At 60.4% G+C, this 14,859-nt stretch overlaps 2 protein-coding genes across 5 annotated transcripts in view; both read left to right on the top strand.

Annotated features, from left to right (window-relative positions):
- The window catches only part of ABCA2 (ATP binding cassette subfamily A member 2), a 34,528-nt gene extending 23,300 nt beyond the window's left edge, over positions 1 to 11,228 (top strand). For all 4 annotated transcript variants that reach the window (XM_050334290.1, XM_050334292.1, XM_050334291.1 and 1 more), the window contains 21 exons: positions 79 to 181; positions 519 to 844; positions 1,315 to 1,528; positions 1,703 to 1,808; positions 2,114 to 2,225; positions 2,655 to 2,715; positions 2,951 to 3,125; positions 3,211 to 3,326; positions 3,839 to 3,986; positions 4,185 to 4,308; positions 5,146 to 5,278; positions 5,435 to 5,552; positions 5,672 to 5,850; positions 6,154 to 6,295; positions 6,666 to 6,800; positions 6,971 to 7,074; positions 7,350 to 7,442; positions 7,729 to 7,831; positions 7,963 to 8,100; positions 8,349 to 8,555; positions 8,796 to 11,228. In XM_050334290.1, the coding sequence (XP_050190247.1) occupies positions 79 to 181; positions 519 to 844; positions 1,315 to 1,528; positions 1,703 to 1,808; positions 2,114 to 2,225; positions 2,655 to 2,715; positions 2,951 to 3,125; positions 3,211 to 3,326; positions 3,839 to 3,986; positions 4,185 to 4,308; positions 5,146 to 5,278; positions 5,435 to 5,552; positions 5,672 to 5,850; positions 6,154 to 6,295; positions 6,666 to 6,800; positions 6,971 to 7,074; positions 7,350 to 7,442; positions 7,729 to 7,831; positions 7,963 to 8,100; positions 8,349 to 8,555; positions 8,796 to 8,831 (2,873 nt within the window). In that variant the 3' untranslated portion in view covers positions 8,832 to 11,228. The remainder of the gene's footprint in view (positions 1 to 78; positions 182 to 518; positions 845 to 1,314; positions 1,529 to 1,702; positions 1,809 to 2,113; positions 2,226 to 2,654; positions 2,716 to 2,950; positions 3,126 to 3,210; positions 3,327 to 3,838; positions 3,987 to 4,184; positions 4,309 to 5,145; positions 5,279 to 5,434; positions 5,553 to 5,671; positions 5,851 to 6,153; positions 6,296 to 6,665; positions 6,801 to 6,970; positions 7,075 to 7,349; positions 7,443 to 7,728; positions 7,832 to 7,962; positions 8,101 to 8,348; positions 8,556 to 8,795) is intronic.
- A 411-nt stretch (positions 11,229 to 11,639) lies between these two features.
- CLIC3 (chloride intracellular channel 3) lies at positions 11,640 to 14,189 on the top strand. Its single transcript, XM_050334289.1, has 6 exons — positions 11,640 to 11,675; positions 12,469 to 12,578; positions 12,920 to 13,045; positions 13,180 to 13,286; positions 13,512 to 13,687; positions 14,028 to 14,189. Exons 1-6 carry the CDS (start codon positions 11,640 to 11,642, stop codon positions 14,187 to 14,189), a joined length of 717 nt encoding a protein of 238 aa, XP_050190246.1.
- Positions 14,190 to 14,859: the final 670 nt, after the last annotated feature.

Here is a 14,859-nt window from a genome sequence, read left to right on the forward strand (position 1 = left end):
AGGACAGGTTCAAGGCACAGTCTGCCTGCGTGCAGTGGTGCTGTGGGTGTGAGCAGGTTCCTGTCCTTGTCCCCGCAGGTGACCTACCACCCCTCATCCTCTCACCATCACAATACCACAACTACACCCAGCCCAAGGGCAACTTCATTCCTTACGCCAATGAGGAGCGGCATGAGTACCGGTGAGAGCTGCCACCACTGGTGACCAGCACCCCGTGCCCCATCCCTGGGACTTTGGGGAGGGTAGGGAGGAATGCAGCCCACAGCAGGCCTGGTACCAGTGCTGCCTCAAGCTTGGAGCAGAGCCCAGCTGCTGCCACATCCCCTGACAGAAAGCAGCCTCTGTCTTGGCTGTGTTGTCTCTGACGCTGCAGTCAGCAGCCTGGTCATGCCAGGCGCAGGTTGTATGTGTCCATGAGTGCCAAGGCCTCAGGGAGGTCCCAGCAGAAGATGGCCAAGGTGGGGAAACCTGTGTCTCCTGCTCCTTGTTCTTCCCTTATTGGCTCACTTTCCCTGCAGCATCAGGTTGTCTCCCGATGCCAGCCCTCAGCAGCTCGTGAACACTTTCCATCTGCCCTCTGGTGTGGGGGCCACCTGTGTGCTCAAGACACCCTTCAACAACACACTGGACCAGCCCATGCAGACCCTCAACCTGAACAGCAATGAGTCCAAGATGCTGGCAGCCAAGTACTTCGATGCCATGTGCATCGACTCCTTCACCCAGGGCCTGCCACTCTCCAACTTTGTGCCACCGCCTCCATCCCCGGCTCCCTCTGACTACCCCATCTCAGTGGATGAGGACCTGCTCCGTGCCTGGAACTCCACGACCTTCTCTGCTGTCAAAGGTATTACTTGTACTGGGTGCTCAAGTGTCTGGGATTTGTCTCCTGCAGGGAAATGATGCCTCTCCCCACAGAAGCAGCTCCAGGGACCCCTGGAAGTACCTGTCAGTCTGGCCTGGCCACAGCAGAGCCTTGTTGGGCTGAATTTGTGGCTCAGGATGAGTGCTTGAAACACTGTCTTCATTCAGCCCCTACCATGCCAGTAGAACCTCTGGGGTGGTGACATTGTCACCAGCCCTGTGGCCAGCTTTGTGCCATCTTTGGTGGATGTACTCCCCTGCCATTGCTTTTTTCAGCCACATTTCATGGCCCCTCTCTGAACCTTTCTGTCCCCTCAGAGCTTTTCTTCACATCCATCTCTTGGTCCTTCTTAGTCACCAGGACCATGCCTGGCCAGCCCATCACCCTCACTCTGTCTGCAGCAGCCAGGGCAGGCAGGAGCCTGCCTGTGAGCCACCCTCTCTGCTCCTCAGGGACTGTGACCTCGGCCCCTGCTCTGCCTCATATCATCCATGAGCCCATCAAGTGCACGTGCTCCATGCAGGGGACTGGCTTCTCCTGCCCCAGTGGGGTGGGGGGCCACCCCCCACAGATGAAGGTAGTGACGGGGGACATCTTGGCAGACATCACAGGGCGCAACGTCTCTGAGTATCTGCTCTACACCTCGGACCGCTTCCGGCTGCACAGGCAAGAGGGGAGGCTGGGGGGTCTGCCCTGCACCACGGAGCAGGGTTGAGGATCAGGGACTTGGGGATACCTGCCCCAGCGTAGGCTGGAGCCAGAAACGTGCTTGAGTATGGCTCTACCCCTGGAGGTGGGGGAGAGCAGTCACAGCTTCCTCAGCAGTGCCTTGTCCACCAGGTACGGGGCACTCACCTTCGGCAATGTCCAGAAATCCATCCCAGCCTCCTTTGGGGCCAGGGCTCCTGCCATGGTGCGCAAGATCGCTGTGCGGAGAGCAGCCCAGGTGGGACAGCACTGCACCCCGGGGCAGGGGGAGATGGGTGGGGAGGAGAGGATGGGCAGGCAGGGCTCCCTGGCCCACTGTTCTGCTGCAGTGCTCTCTGCTCCAAGGGCTCGGGGGGGCTCCAGCTGGGTGGGGGGTGGTCAGCAGGTCTGTCCCAGCACAGTCAACAGAGGCCTGGTCTCCCCACAGCCCCGAGCACAGGACATCTGCCCTGTGGCTGGCTGTCCGCCCCATCCTATCTCTCTCTCCCAGTACATCTGTGGGCCCACCTCTCTTGCCACCTCCCACCACTCCTCCTCCTCTAGGTCTTCTACAACAACAAAGGCTACCACAGCATGCCTACCTACCTCAACGCCCTCAACAACGCCATCCTGAGAGCCAACCTGCCCAAGAGCAAGGGCAACCCTGCTGCCTACGGTGAGGACCTGGAAGGGTGTTTGAGTGCAGAAGCACGTCAGGAGCAGCATTTGGGCATGGTCCATTTAGGCTCCAAAGTGCAGCGTTCCACCTTGGGCCTGGCTGGGTCAGAGGTTTCATGCACCTTGGCTCTGAGATGTGAGGTCTGGGCAGAGCCCTCTGAGGTCTGGGCAGAGCCCTCTGAGATCTGGGCTGGGACAGAACGTCCCAAAGTGCTGCCCTGATGGTGCCAGGGCTTGTGAGGGTGTGCTCCAGTGAGAGAGGGCTTGGCCTCGAGGTGCTGAGTTACTTCAGAGAACACAGCTCCTGACTAGCTTCTGGCTGAAAACCTGTCCTGCTCAGAAGTCAGGACCAGGCAGATTAGGGACAAGGTTCTGTGTCCTGAGCCAATTTTCATGCTTCCATGTTTCTTCTCGGTCCTTCTTGCAGGCATCACGGTCACCAATCACCCCATGAACAAAACGAGTGCCAGCCTATCACTGGATTACCTGTAGGTCCAAGGAGCTGGTCTGAGTGAGGGTGGCTGTCTCATGGGAGGTGGGGGCTCCTCACTGGTGGTTGCAGGGGAACACTGAGGCTCCTGCCCTGCAGGCTGCATGGTGGGGGACAGGGTGGCTGTGATGCGGCAGTCCCTTTGCCCTATGCACAGCGACAGTCCCACAGCCTGGATGAGTGGCCCTTCCCTAGGCAACTGATGGGGTCCCTTTCTCTTGCTCCTCATCCAGCCTGCAAGGCACAGATGTGGTGATCGCCATCTTCATTATTGTGGCCATGTCCTTCGTCCCAGCCAGCTTTGTGGTGTTCCTGGTGGCCGAAAAGGCTACCAAGGCCAAACACTTGCAGTTTGTGAGCGGCTGTGACCCTGTCATCTACTGGTTGGCCAACTACGTGTGGGACATGGTGAGCAGTGCACGTGGCCCCACCAACCAAGCCCCCAGGGCTGTGCCGGGGAGTGGGCCGCCACAGAACTTTCTGTCTTCTCCAGCTGAACTACCTGGTGCCGGCCACATGCTGCATCATCATCCTGTTCGTGTTCGACCTCCCGGCGTACACCTCTCCCACCAACTTCCCTGCCGTCCTCTCCCTCTTCCTGCTCTATGGGTACATTGCTCAGAGGGGTGGTGAGGAGGCACTGGGGATCCCTCTGGAGTCTCATGGGGTGATGATTTTAAACTAAAAGAGGGGAGATTTAGACCAGATATAAAGAAAAAAATTTTCACAAGGGGGATGGTCAGACACAGGCCCAGGTTGTCCAGAGAAGCTGTTGCTGCCCCATCCCTGGATGTGTTCAAGATCAACTTGGATGGGGCTTGGAGCAACCTGATCCAGTTGAAGTTGTCCCTGCCCATGGCAGGGGTACTGGATTAGATGACCTTCTAACCCAAGTCTTTTTTTGATTCTATGCCCCATCGGTGCTGTGGCTGCACAGGCAGGGCTTACCCTTGGGGCTGATGTTCTTGATGTTCTGCAGTCCCCAGAGCTGGTTGGGATGGCTTGGCTGCGAGGGCTGGGGTGTGAGAGCTGGGAATGGCAGAATGGGAGATGGGCGATCTCAAGGCTGGAGGTCCCTCTCCTGCCGTACTGACGTGTGCTCCTGCTGCTCATCTCCCCAGCTGGTCCATCACCCCCATCATGTACCCGGCCTCCTTCTGGTTTGAGGTTCCCAGCTCCGCCTATGTCTTCCTCATTGTCATCAATCTCTTCATCGGCATCACAGCTACTGTTGCCACGTTCCTGCTGCAGCTCTTTGAGCACGACAAGGTATAGGATTCACGGCTCTGCCGAGGGCCATCAGGAAGGGAAGCGCTACCGCTGGGTCATGGGACAGCTCAGGCTGGGACAGAACTTAGGAGATCTCTGCTCCCAGAGTGAGACCTGATCAGACTGGATCTTGGTTTCCTGATCTTACCACACTCTCAGGATTGTTTGATGCTTGTGTCTTCTCCACTGTACCCACAGGACCTGAAGGTGGTGAACAGCTACCTGAAGAGCTGCTTCCTCGTGTTTCCTAACTACAACCTGGGACACGGCCTGATGGAGATGGCCTACAATGAGTACATCAACGAGTACTACGCCAAAATCGGTACAGCCTCTTGCTCCCTCCCTGCCTCCCTTGCTCCAGGGCATGTGGGGCTGGAGGGAACGGTGATGCTGGCACATCCCCTCTGCCTGCCCAGTGGGGTGTCCTGAGGCCCAGAGCAAAAAACCAGGGGGGTGGACTAGACGGGGTACACAAAGAGATATGGCTGAAGGTCAGCCATGGCATAGTGCCGGGGGTGCTGAAAGTGGCTCCTTGAACCATCTTGAATAGCAGGCTCATGGTGAGAGGAAGGTGTGAGCCCTGACAGAGGTGTGTGGTTCTTCTGCTGCTGCACACTGCCTGTGGTGGGTCACAGTGGGGCTGTGGTGGAGCTGAGGTGGATTATACTGAGGCTGCATTGGAGATGTGGTGGGCCATGGTTCAGCTGTTCTGGGCTGTGGTGGGGCTGTGCTGTGACAGGAGGGATGGGGGTTGCAGGGGCTTTCTTCTCCCAGATGGGGTCTCTTGGCTGCTGCCCAACTGAAACAAGGCTTCTGCCACTTGCAGCTTCAGCCCGGCTTCAGAAGCTCCCCTGCTTCTTGAACAGCTTTTGTACATAATGCAGATGCTGCTGGCACCATGAGGGGCAATTTTGGGTCAGGATCTGACGAATCCAACTGATACCACTCTCAGTTGGATTGATTCATCCTGCTGAAAAGCTGCCAGATCATTTCCACAGCACCTGTGCTTTGAGTGGGGAACCATGTTTTGACCAGCCCAGGCAGCTGCCATGGGGAGCGTGGGAGCAGTGTTGTTGTTATGGGTCAGCTCAGGAGGTGTGGTCAGGCTGTCGTCTCGGGAAGGTGTCCCCAGCCACTCTCTCCTCTTCCTCCCACTCAGGGCAGTTCGATAAAATGAAATCGCCCTTTGAATGGGACATAGTGACACGGGGGCTTGTTGCCATGACAATCGAAGGCTTTGTTGGCTTCTTCATCACCATCATGTGCCAGTACAACTTCTTCCGGAAGCCCCAGTGAGTGCAGTGGGTAGCGGGCATGGGGGACTGGCTTGCTCTTGGGACACCTGAGCTCCAGGCTGCCCCTCTGGTGGGTAGATGGGAGCTGTCCAGCCCCAGCGGGGATATAGCTCCTAGTCCCACACCCCCCTCCACCCATGCCCCCTACCACAGGCGCCTGCCTGTCTCCACCAAACCCATCGAAGATGACATTGACGTAGCCAACGAGCGGCACCGGGTCCTACGTGGCGACGCCGACAGTGACATGCTGAAGATCGAGAACCTCACCAAGGTGGGGCCTGCACCAGGCTGCAAGAAGACACCTGGAACCAGCCTATCCCAGGGACATGTACGGGGCTGGTGATTCAGGTGGCTCCTGGTGAGCTGAACCCTTATCCCTTACCCTACCAGGTGTACAAGTCCCGCAAGATCGGGCGCATCCTGGCCGTGGACCGGCTGTGCGTGGGCGTGCGCCCCGGGGAGTGCTTCGGGCTGCTGGGCGTCAACGGCGCCGGCAAGACCACCACCTTCAAGATGCTGACGGGAGATGAGAGCACCACGGGCGGAGAGGCCTTCATTAATGGGCACAGGTTAATGGGGGCACATGTTGGGTGAGGCTGTGGGCTGCCCGCTCTCCTGGGGACTGGACGGGGTTTGCTTGGAGGGTTCCCAGGATGAAACAGCGTGAGTGAGCCTGTGTGTTCCCATGGGACACTGCAGCCCTGTGTCCTGGGTCATCCTCACCTGGGATGTGGGTCAGGTGACAGTGGCTGAGGCTGCCTGGTGGGGGTTTACCTGTGTAAAGCGTAAAGACATGTAAAAGGGGCCTCAGCAGCAGGATCCTCGTGAAAAGCAGTTCCTTCTCTGCACTTCCTCCCCATCTTCTCCCACAGCATCCTGAAGGAGCTCCTGCAGGTCCAGCAGAGCTTAGGCTACTGCCCCCAATTCGATGCGCTCTTCGATGAGCTGACTGCCCAGGAGCACCTGGAGCTCTACACCCGCCTGCGTGGCATCCCCTGGAAGGATGAGGAGCGGGTAGGGCTCTGGGTGGTCAGTTGGCAGCACCCAAGGGCTGGTGCTGTGCCATGGGGATTGCATCTCACTGGGCAGCAGCGGGATCCCAAGCCAGTGCTGCTGCCCTCATGGCAGTGCTGCTGCCCTCATGGCAGTGCTGCTGCCCTCATGGCAGTGTGCCCACATGGGCTGCCAGGGCCAGGCACACATGCTCACAGGCTCACAGTGCTACTGGCACTTGACTGTGCCAGGGGCTACCCTGGGGCTTCCCTGACTGGCACATGGCTTGTGGTCCCATCGGCAGCCGATGTGTGCCGTGTAGCCCAACCCCTGCCAGCTCTGCCAGCTGTGTAGCCTTGGCAGGGTGACAGCAGCCCCCTGCACCTTGCAGGTGGTCAAGTGGGCGCTGAAGAAGCTGGAGTTGACCAAGTATGCGGACAAGCCTGCCAGCACCTACAGCGGGGGCAACAAGAGGAAGCTGTCCACAGCCATCGCGCTCATCGGATACCCGGCCTTCATCTTCCTGGTGTGCCTTGAGGGTGCAGAAATAACCCTGGGTGGGAGCTGCCCACCCCTGGCTCAGCCACACATGTCCTGGAGTGTGGGAGAGTGTCCTGAGCTAGGCTCAGGACAGGAAGGGGCTGGAAGGGTCCCTTCCTGGGGCTGGTATGTCTGAGAGTGCTGTCTGTCCCCCAGGATGAGCCAACCACAGGGATGGACCCCAAGGCACGGCGCTTCCTCTGGAACCTCATCCTGGACGTCATCAAAACGGGTCGTTCTGTGGTGCTCACGTCTCACAGGTCCACAGGGGTTCTGGCTGCGCCCAAGATGCCTCCAGGCACCTGGGATGCTGCATGGGAGGGAGGGAGCTCCCCTGTCCCCAGGCAATGGAATTTGGTAGGGGCATGGGGAGCAGGGAGCCTGGGACATGCTCTGTTGCCTTCTTTCATCCCTGGTGGTGTTGACCATGGCACCCAGGTGATGGCCTGGGGAGCCCAGCCCCCTACCTGCCCCCACCATAGCCCTGGCACTGTCCTTCCATGTACCCCCACTGACCTCTGCCCTGTCCCTCCAGCATGGAGGAGTGTGAGGCGCTCTGCACCCGCCTGGCCATCATGGTGAACGGGCGGCTCAAGTGTCTTGGCAGCATCCAGCACCTGAAGAACAGGTAAGAGCCCTGCGGGAGCCAAGCACCCCATGTTCACTGCAGGGCAGGAAGGGGTTGGGCCCCCATGGTTGGGTGACAGTGTGGCACCCGCGACAAGATGCCAGCCCTTCGTGCGGGTGCTGCTTTGGAGGTGGGCAGTAAACAGGCTCACTGGAGTGCCCTGGGACTGTCCTGGTGTCCAGCAGTAGCAGCCTGAGAGCATTGTCCCCTTCCATGGACTCAGTCCTTCCCCATGGGGGTGCAGATGAGGGGACAGGTCCTCACAGGGTCCCTTGTCCTCGTGCAGGTTTGGTGATGGCTACATGATCACCGTGCGCACCAAGTCCAGCCTCAATGTCAAGGAGGTGGTGAGGTTCTTCAATCGCAACTTTCCTGAGGCCGTTCTCAAGGTGAGCTGCCCTTGGTGGCCATGCTGTTCCCTGCCAGCCCCCACCTTGGAGCACAAGCAACCTTCATCCTCTGGGGTGATCGGAGGGCCTGGAAGCGAGGGCTCAATGCCCCACCCTGTGCACACCCCCAGGAGCGGCACCACACCAAGGCCCAGTACCAGCTGAAGTCAGACCAGATCTCACTGGCACAGGTCTTCAGCAAGATGGAGCAGGTGGTGGACGTGCTTGGCATTGAAGACTACTCTGTTAGCCAGACTACGCTGGACAACGTAAGACTGGGGACAGCATGGGCGACTAGATGCTTGTCCCCAGGGGTGGAGGCTGTGACAAAGTGCCAGGCAGGAACTGCCTTTGGTGCAGCAGGTGGAGCTGGATGGGGAATAGAAGTGGCAGCCACCACATCGTGGAATGCACTGTGTCCTGTCATGGCAGCATGGATGACAGGCAAGAGGTGGCTGAGGGTGGAGGCATCTGTGAGGATACCTCTCCGATTCTCCTGTCCTTCCCCCACACCCAGGTGTTTGTGAATTTTGCCAAGAAGCAAAGTGACAACCTGGAGCAACAGGAGACCAGCCCCAGCTGTGTCCTGCAGTCACCCCTGGAGCGCTTGCTGAGCCTGCTGCGGCCCCGCACTGCCCCCACTGAGCTGAGGGCCCTTGTGGTGGAGGAGCAGGAGGATCTGGAGACTGATGATGAAGGCCTCATCAGCTTTGAGGAGGACAGGGTGAGAGTGTCCCTGGTCCCACCTATGTCCCTGCCATGGAGCCCTGGGACTGAGTGCTGCAGCACCAGGAAAGGGACACGGTGGAGCCAGGGCCGTGCCGTGCCGGGGGCTCTCTGGGAGGGATGGGGGTTCTCTGGGAGAGATGGCAGCTCCGCCACCTGGGCTGGACTCTGGCCCCAGACGCCATGGGTGTGCTGGCAGAGCGGGCAACCCCTGAGCCCTTCCTGTCTCCCTGCCCAGGCTCAGCTTTCCTTCAACACCGACACGCTGTGCTGAGACCCCGGGGGCAGCTACATTCCCGTCTGTGAAGTCACCGAACCCTTTTGGCCTCTCCCCTCCCTTTGCCCTGTGGAGCGGAGCTGCCGCGGCCGGAGGCACAAGCCAGGGAGGACACAATGGGTACAGCAATGCTTGGATGGACCTCTTGAGCCACCACCGGGTGGCCTTTGTCCCCTTCAGCTCCAGAGCATTATCACTGTGTGGTGACAGGGCCACGGTCCTTGGCCTCTCCAGCTGGCACGTGCCATGGATGCAGACTGCAAAGGAAAGGACACGGTTTGGTGCCAGCACTGCCAGCCCCACATGCCTTGGGGCAGAGACACACAGGCCTGTGAGCAGTGCCTTTGACTGGACACTTACGTTGCACTCACCCCAGGGACCCTCGGCTGTGGGGACCCTGCCAGGCCTGGCCCCGTGGAACTGGAGGAGGGATGAGTGCTTCTGTATTGCCCCTGGCCGGCACTGCCCTGGGCACCACAGGGACAGGTCTGGTGCTTCAGCCACAACCACTTTCTGTCACTGGGGGTCTTGACCCTGCTGGTATGTCCTGCCTACCCTGGGGTCTGTCCACCCCAGCCCTGCCTGGCCTTGGGCACTGGCTCCATCCCCAGGCAGCAGCACTCCTGCAGAGGCACGCGGTGGGGCAGAGGGGTATGTCACAGGGTATTTCACAGGCTGGCACCAGCTGTTTTCCCCTCTGCCCCTAACCATGTCCCTTCCCCTGCCTCCTGGCTGTCCTCACCATCCGCTTTCCCCATCACAGGGCATTGCTGCAGCTCTACCACCTTTTTGCTGTGTCCCTTTCAGTGTCCCCTTGCCCTGGCACTCGTTCCTCAGTGTCCAGCCCTGTACAGGAGCCACCTGCACTGGTTTCTTATTGTTGGGTCCGTACTGGAAGAGGGGTTGCTGCACCCCAGGATGTCTTTGGAAGGTGGTAGTGGGTTAGTCTGAAGGTACGAGGTAGGGACAGTCGGAGTGGGCGTGGGCACAGCTTGGCAGTAGTGCCCGGGGTGGTGGGGAGGGGAGGCTGGACCGTGGCAGTGGGCTGGCAGTGTCACTGGGCCAGCAGTGGACACCCCCTCAGCCAGCAATGCCCCTCCTTTTTGCAGAGGGTCCTTCTGCCTTGTCACCCACAGGGACCATGTCTGGCACGTTTCAGCTCTCAGCAACCTGCAGTTGTGCCCAGGGACAAGATTGACAGCAGAGCTCGTGATGCTGACCCTGACCCCCAACCAGGCTTTGGCAGTACCCCAGGGTGGCCATGTACCTTCCTGGGGAGCACCTTTGCCCAGCTGCTCCTGAGCTCTGCTGCCCTCTCTGCCTCCCTGGCCCGGGCTCGGCTGCAGGCCCTGAGCAGCACCAGGCGCCTCAGCTGGCTGCCATGGGAGGTGTGGGGCACACGGCATGGGGAGGCTTCTTTGAGCCACCTCTGGTCCCACTTGGGAACAGGAGGAGGGCCTGACCTCCACTGTCCTCATGCCCCCCTGGTCTCACCAACCCTGTATGCCACCTGCTATAGATTGTGATACAATATACAATATTTTCAATAGGGGGAAAACTGGGGGGAGAATCTCTATTTTCAGATTTTTCAGACCATATTTTTTTTAATGGCATATGGGAAACTGGCTGGTTCTGGGGTGGAGTGAATGGCACATGGGGGCAGCCCCCACTGGTGTGCTCTTACTCCCTTGCTGGGCCCATTCTGCCTTCCTGGGTGAGTGCTGGGGGATGAGCAAGCTCGAGGCTTGCCCTTTGCCATCAGGGAGAGGGGATGGTGTCACCTTTGAGTCCCCAGCTGTCACTTCAGTGGTGGGACTCTGGGGCACCCCAGGGTGGGCAATGCTGCTGTGCTCTGGGCTTTGTCCTTACCCCATACCTGCCACACTGCCCTGTTGCTCAGGACTCTGGAAGGGCACTGGCACCCCAGTCACAGCATCTCCCCTTTTCCCAGCCCTCCCCACTGCCACCATGCCATCATCCCTCTGGCTTTGATGGTCAATGGACGTGCTCTGGTGCCCATACAGCCTGGATGGCCACGGTGGTCTCCCTGCCCTGGGCTCAGGGCTGCCCTGGGCACAGACCCTGCTGGGGCCACCCCAAGGGTGGCAGCAGGGAGGGAGTGGGAGGGTAGTGCCCCAGGGCATGCCCCCAGGGCAGGAGTGGCTGCTGCCTTAACACTGTTCACTTGGTTGAGTTTGGCCCTACTTCCAGCCTTGCCTCCCCCTGCACGTCCTTGGCCACCAGCCATGGGCGCAGCGCCGGTGCCACACTCAGCCCCAGGCATGGGGCCCCTGAGGGGTGGGGACGTCTTGGAGCTGCCTGTACATTGCTAGCAAACAAACAAAGATGAAATGTGAAAATAATGATCGTTTTAAATAAAAAATAATAACTGGATCCAGTGAGGCTGTGTGGTTGGTGAGGGGTGGGAATGCCGGGTCTGGCTGCCTGGGAGGGATCAGGCTGAGGAGGGGGTTGGCAGTGCCCCGGGTGGGGGCGCAGGAGCCTGCTATGGGCAAGGGGTCCTGGGCCCAACCCAAGGGTGTGCCCAGTGCTTGGCATCATTTGGATGGTGGTGGGGTGGCTGGGGGTGCAGGCAGGAGGCGTGGCAGCTGGCAATGCCACCAGTCTCCCTCACCGTCCTGGGGCTGGCAGCAGCCGCGGTGCAGGGGCCCCATGGCAGGGTGTGGGGCCGGGTGTGGGTGGGAGCGGGTGCACCCTGGGGAGGAATGTGGGCTGGGATGGGCTGCGGCTCCAGCTGGGGCACTCAGGGTACAGCCAGCACTGCACCGACAGCCACCACCCAACATGGCTGAGAAACCCCAAATCCAGCTCTTCATCAAGGTGAGGGGGAATCCTCAGGCCAGTGGGCACTGGGGCTGCCACCCCTGGCAGCGCTGCAGTGGGGCGACCTGGCTGCCCTGCCCACTACAGTGCCCAGATGTGGGGACTTGGAGAGGTAATGGGCAGGGGGTCAGGCAGCAGGTACAGAGTGGGGCTGGCAACAGGCAGTGTGGCAGGTAGTGGTCAGGTAAGAGTAGGGTGGGCAGTGGGCAGCAGGCAGGCAAGGGGGGGCAGGCAGAGGGCAGGGCTCTTCACAGCACTGCCTGCTGCTGCCTACCCTGCAGGCAGGGGTGCTTTGAGGGCTCAGCCTGGGGAGGTCGGACTGGGATGCCCCTTACAAACCAGGGCCAGCAGCCCAGCGCCACAGCATCTGCCTGCACCTGCCAGGCCCTCCCCAACCACCGCCTGGCTGTGTGACTGTGCCAGGCAGGACAGGGCTTGCCTGGGATTGTGCCTGGGGGTGGCTGGGCCATCAGCATTGCTGTCGCCTTCCTTTGGCGAACAGTCCCTGCTACTGGGCTGTCCCCTGCCACAGCTGCCCCTGCTGCTGCTTCCCCCAAGCCCTGGCCCCCCTTGGCACTCTGAGGCTGGCACAGCCTGGGGGTCCTGTTCCCTGGGGGGTGCCAGGGCCAGCACTCTGCTGTGCCACGTAGCTGCTCTGGGGAGTGGCACCGAGGCCCTGGGAGCACCAGGCTGGGCTGGGGTACATGCCTTGCTACCCTCACCCAGGGCTGCCTCCACTGTGGCCATTCTGAGGTGAAGGGGCAGCTGAGCTCTCCATCTGTGCCCACAGGCAAGCGAAGATGGGGAGAGTGTGGGGCACTGCCCCTTCTGCCAGCGGCTCTTCATGGTGCTGCTCCTCAAAGGGGTGCCCTTCACCCTCACCACCGTGGACATAAAGAGGTGAGTGGTAGTCCCTTCCCAAGGGTTGCCAGTCCCCAGGCCAGGGCCATGGGCAGGGTGGGTGGCTGGTAGGTCCCCAACAGTTTGGGAAGGGGTGTGTGAAGGGCACTATGGCATGAATGGAGCTTGTTGTACGCCCAGGTGCCCAGTGCTGACTGGGGAGGTTGGTGCATTTCCCTAGGCACACACAGAGGTAGGAGGCAGGAGCAGCCTAGGGGCACCACTTCACCCTTTTGCTTGGGACACACATGCACATATGAACACACACACACACACATATACACGGGGCCAAGCAGAGCCCTGCACATGCCAGGTATCAGCAGTTTTCCCATCTCCTGCAGGGCACTGGATGTGCTGAAGGACTTTGCGCCAGGTGCCCAGCTGCCTGTTCTGCTCTACAACGGCGAGCCCAAGACTGACACTGTGACCATCGAGGAGTTCCTGGAGGACCAGCTGGGCCCCCCCACGTCAGTGGCCAGCGCTGCCCTGAGAGGACTAAGGGGCCAAAGAGGGGCAGGACAGCCTGAGAGAGGAGGGGGCTGACAGCATGTGAGCCTGTTGGCCCCTGCCACCTGCCTCAGCTGTGCCCACCTCCCCACAGGTGCCCAAGTCTGGTCCCGCAGTACCGGGGGTCGAGCCTGGCCGGGAACGACATCTTCCACAAGTTCTCCACCTTCATCAAGAACCCGGTGCCTGCCCAGGACGAGGGTGAGGAGCGAGTGGGGAAGCACCCCATGCATCCTCTCAGGTGTCACCACCCCAAAGCCTATCCTGGTCACACCAAGCGCCCCCAGTGCTCCCCACCTACGTGGGTCAATGCCAGGTCTCTGTGGGAGCAGGTGCCAGCGTGGGTAATGTGGGTGCTGCCTGGGCTGGCAGGGTGCCATAGCAGAGCAGGAGCCCCATGCCATGACACAGCTGCCCTCCCCACAGCGCTGCAGCGGAGCCTGCTGAGGGCCCTGCTGAAGCTGGATGAATACCTGTGTGCCCCTCTGGAGCACGAGCTGGCCCGGGACCCCAACCTCCGGGCCTCCCAGCGACGCTTCCTCGATGGAGACCACCTCACATTGGCCGACTGCAACCTGCTGCCCAAGCTCAACATTGTTCAGGTAAGCAGCGGCACTCTGGCACCCTGCCCTTCTCCTTTCCCTGGCATCTCCATTCTACTGGTCCCATGGTCTCACTTTCCTCTCCATCCCTGCTCCTTTCACAAACGCTGTCAGCCCTTGTGTCCTCTAGCATCCTTCTCCCCAGGAGCCCTGCCCAGCAAAGTGCCTTCCCAGAGATCCCACTCCCCTCTACATTCCCTCCTAAGTGCCAGTCTTCAACTGTGCAGTGCTGGGGATGTCCCCTGGCCCCCCGCCACCCTTTCCAGCTGGTTCCTTCCTGGCAGCTGGGCCCTCCTTCGCACACAGTACCAGGCACAGCTCCCGCTGTTCCTGCCCGCAGGTTGTGTGCCAGCACTACCGCCACTTCGGGATCCCCAAGGACCTGCGAGGCGTGTGGCGATACCTCAACAGTGCCAATGAAACCAAGGAGTTCAAATACACCTGCCCCAACAGCCAGGAGATTGTACAAGCCTATCGCTCCGTGGTCCGGGCACCACAGTGAGCAGGGTACGCACCCCGATGGGTGCAAGGCCAGGGATGGGGTCAGGTAGGAGGTCAGTGCCCACCCCATTCCTGCCAGCACACGCTTGAGAGAGCAGAGCATGAGCTGTGCCCCTAGCACCCAAATTCTCTCCCCTGGCACTCAGATGCTGGCAGTAATCTGTGGTGCGCTGAGCCCCTCTTGTGCCATCCCCCCTCCCAGCCAGGACATGCTCTGCGGTCCCCCAGGCATCAGGACTGGGGGCAAGGGCGCAAAACCATGGACACCACCAGTGCCAAAGCTGGGCCCTGCTGTGGGCAGGGGTAGGGCTGCGGAGGACGAGCTGCCCAGAGCAGAGGGCAGCCCTGCAGCCTCTTTTGTGGGCATGCCATGCCACCCTCTCATGAGGGTCCAAGGTCCAGCTGCTCCTGGGCAGCAGGCACTGCTGCCCTCACACCTCACTGTGTGAGGGGACCCAGCACAGTCACGGAGAGTCCTGGGAACAGAGCTGGCAGGGGATGGCAGAGGTAGTGGGCACAGGCCAGTTCCCAGCACCCTGGGTGAGGGGAGCAGAGGGTACCAACCCCCCGGAACCTGCAGTTAGGAAGCTCTCAGAAGCAGATCTGGGGGTTGTGAAGTTGGACAAGCCCAAGTCAAGCTTCAGAGCTCCTGGAAATCAATAAAGGCTTTG

The sequence above is a fragment of the Myiozetetes cayanensis genome, unplaced genomic scaffold (assembly GCF_022539395.1).
Source record: "Myiozetetes cayanensis isolate MyiCay16 unplaced genomic scaffold, myiCay2020 scf52, whole genome shotgun sequence".
Taxonomy (NCBI): Eukaryota; Metazoa; Chordata; class Aves; order Passeriformes; family Tyrannidae; genus Myiozetetes; species Myiozetetes cayanensis.

What these genes read in the sequence shown, in the direction of transcription:
- CLIC3 (XM_050334289.1), top strand. Translation starts at nt 11,640, where the DNA reads ATGGCTGAGAAACCCCAAATCCAGCTCTTCATCAAG. An exon ending in AAATCCAGCTCTTCATCAAG is followed by an intron (nt 11,676 to 12,468) that starts GTGAGGGGGAAT and finishes CTGTGCCCACAG; the next exon opens with GCAAGCGAAGATGGGGAGAG. An exon ending in CCAAGCTCAACATTGTTCAG is followed by an intron (nt 13,688 to 14,027) that starts GTAAGCAGCGGC and finishes TCCTGCCCGCAG; the next exon opens with GTTGTGTGCCAGCACTACCG.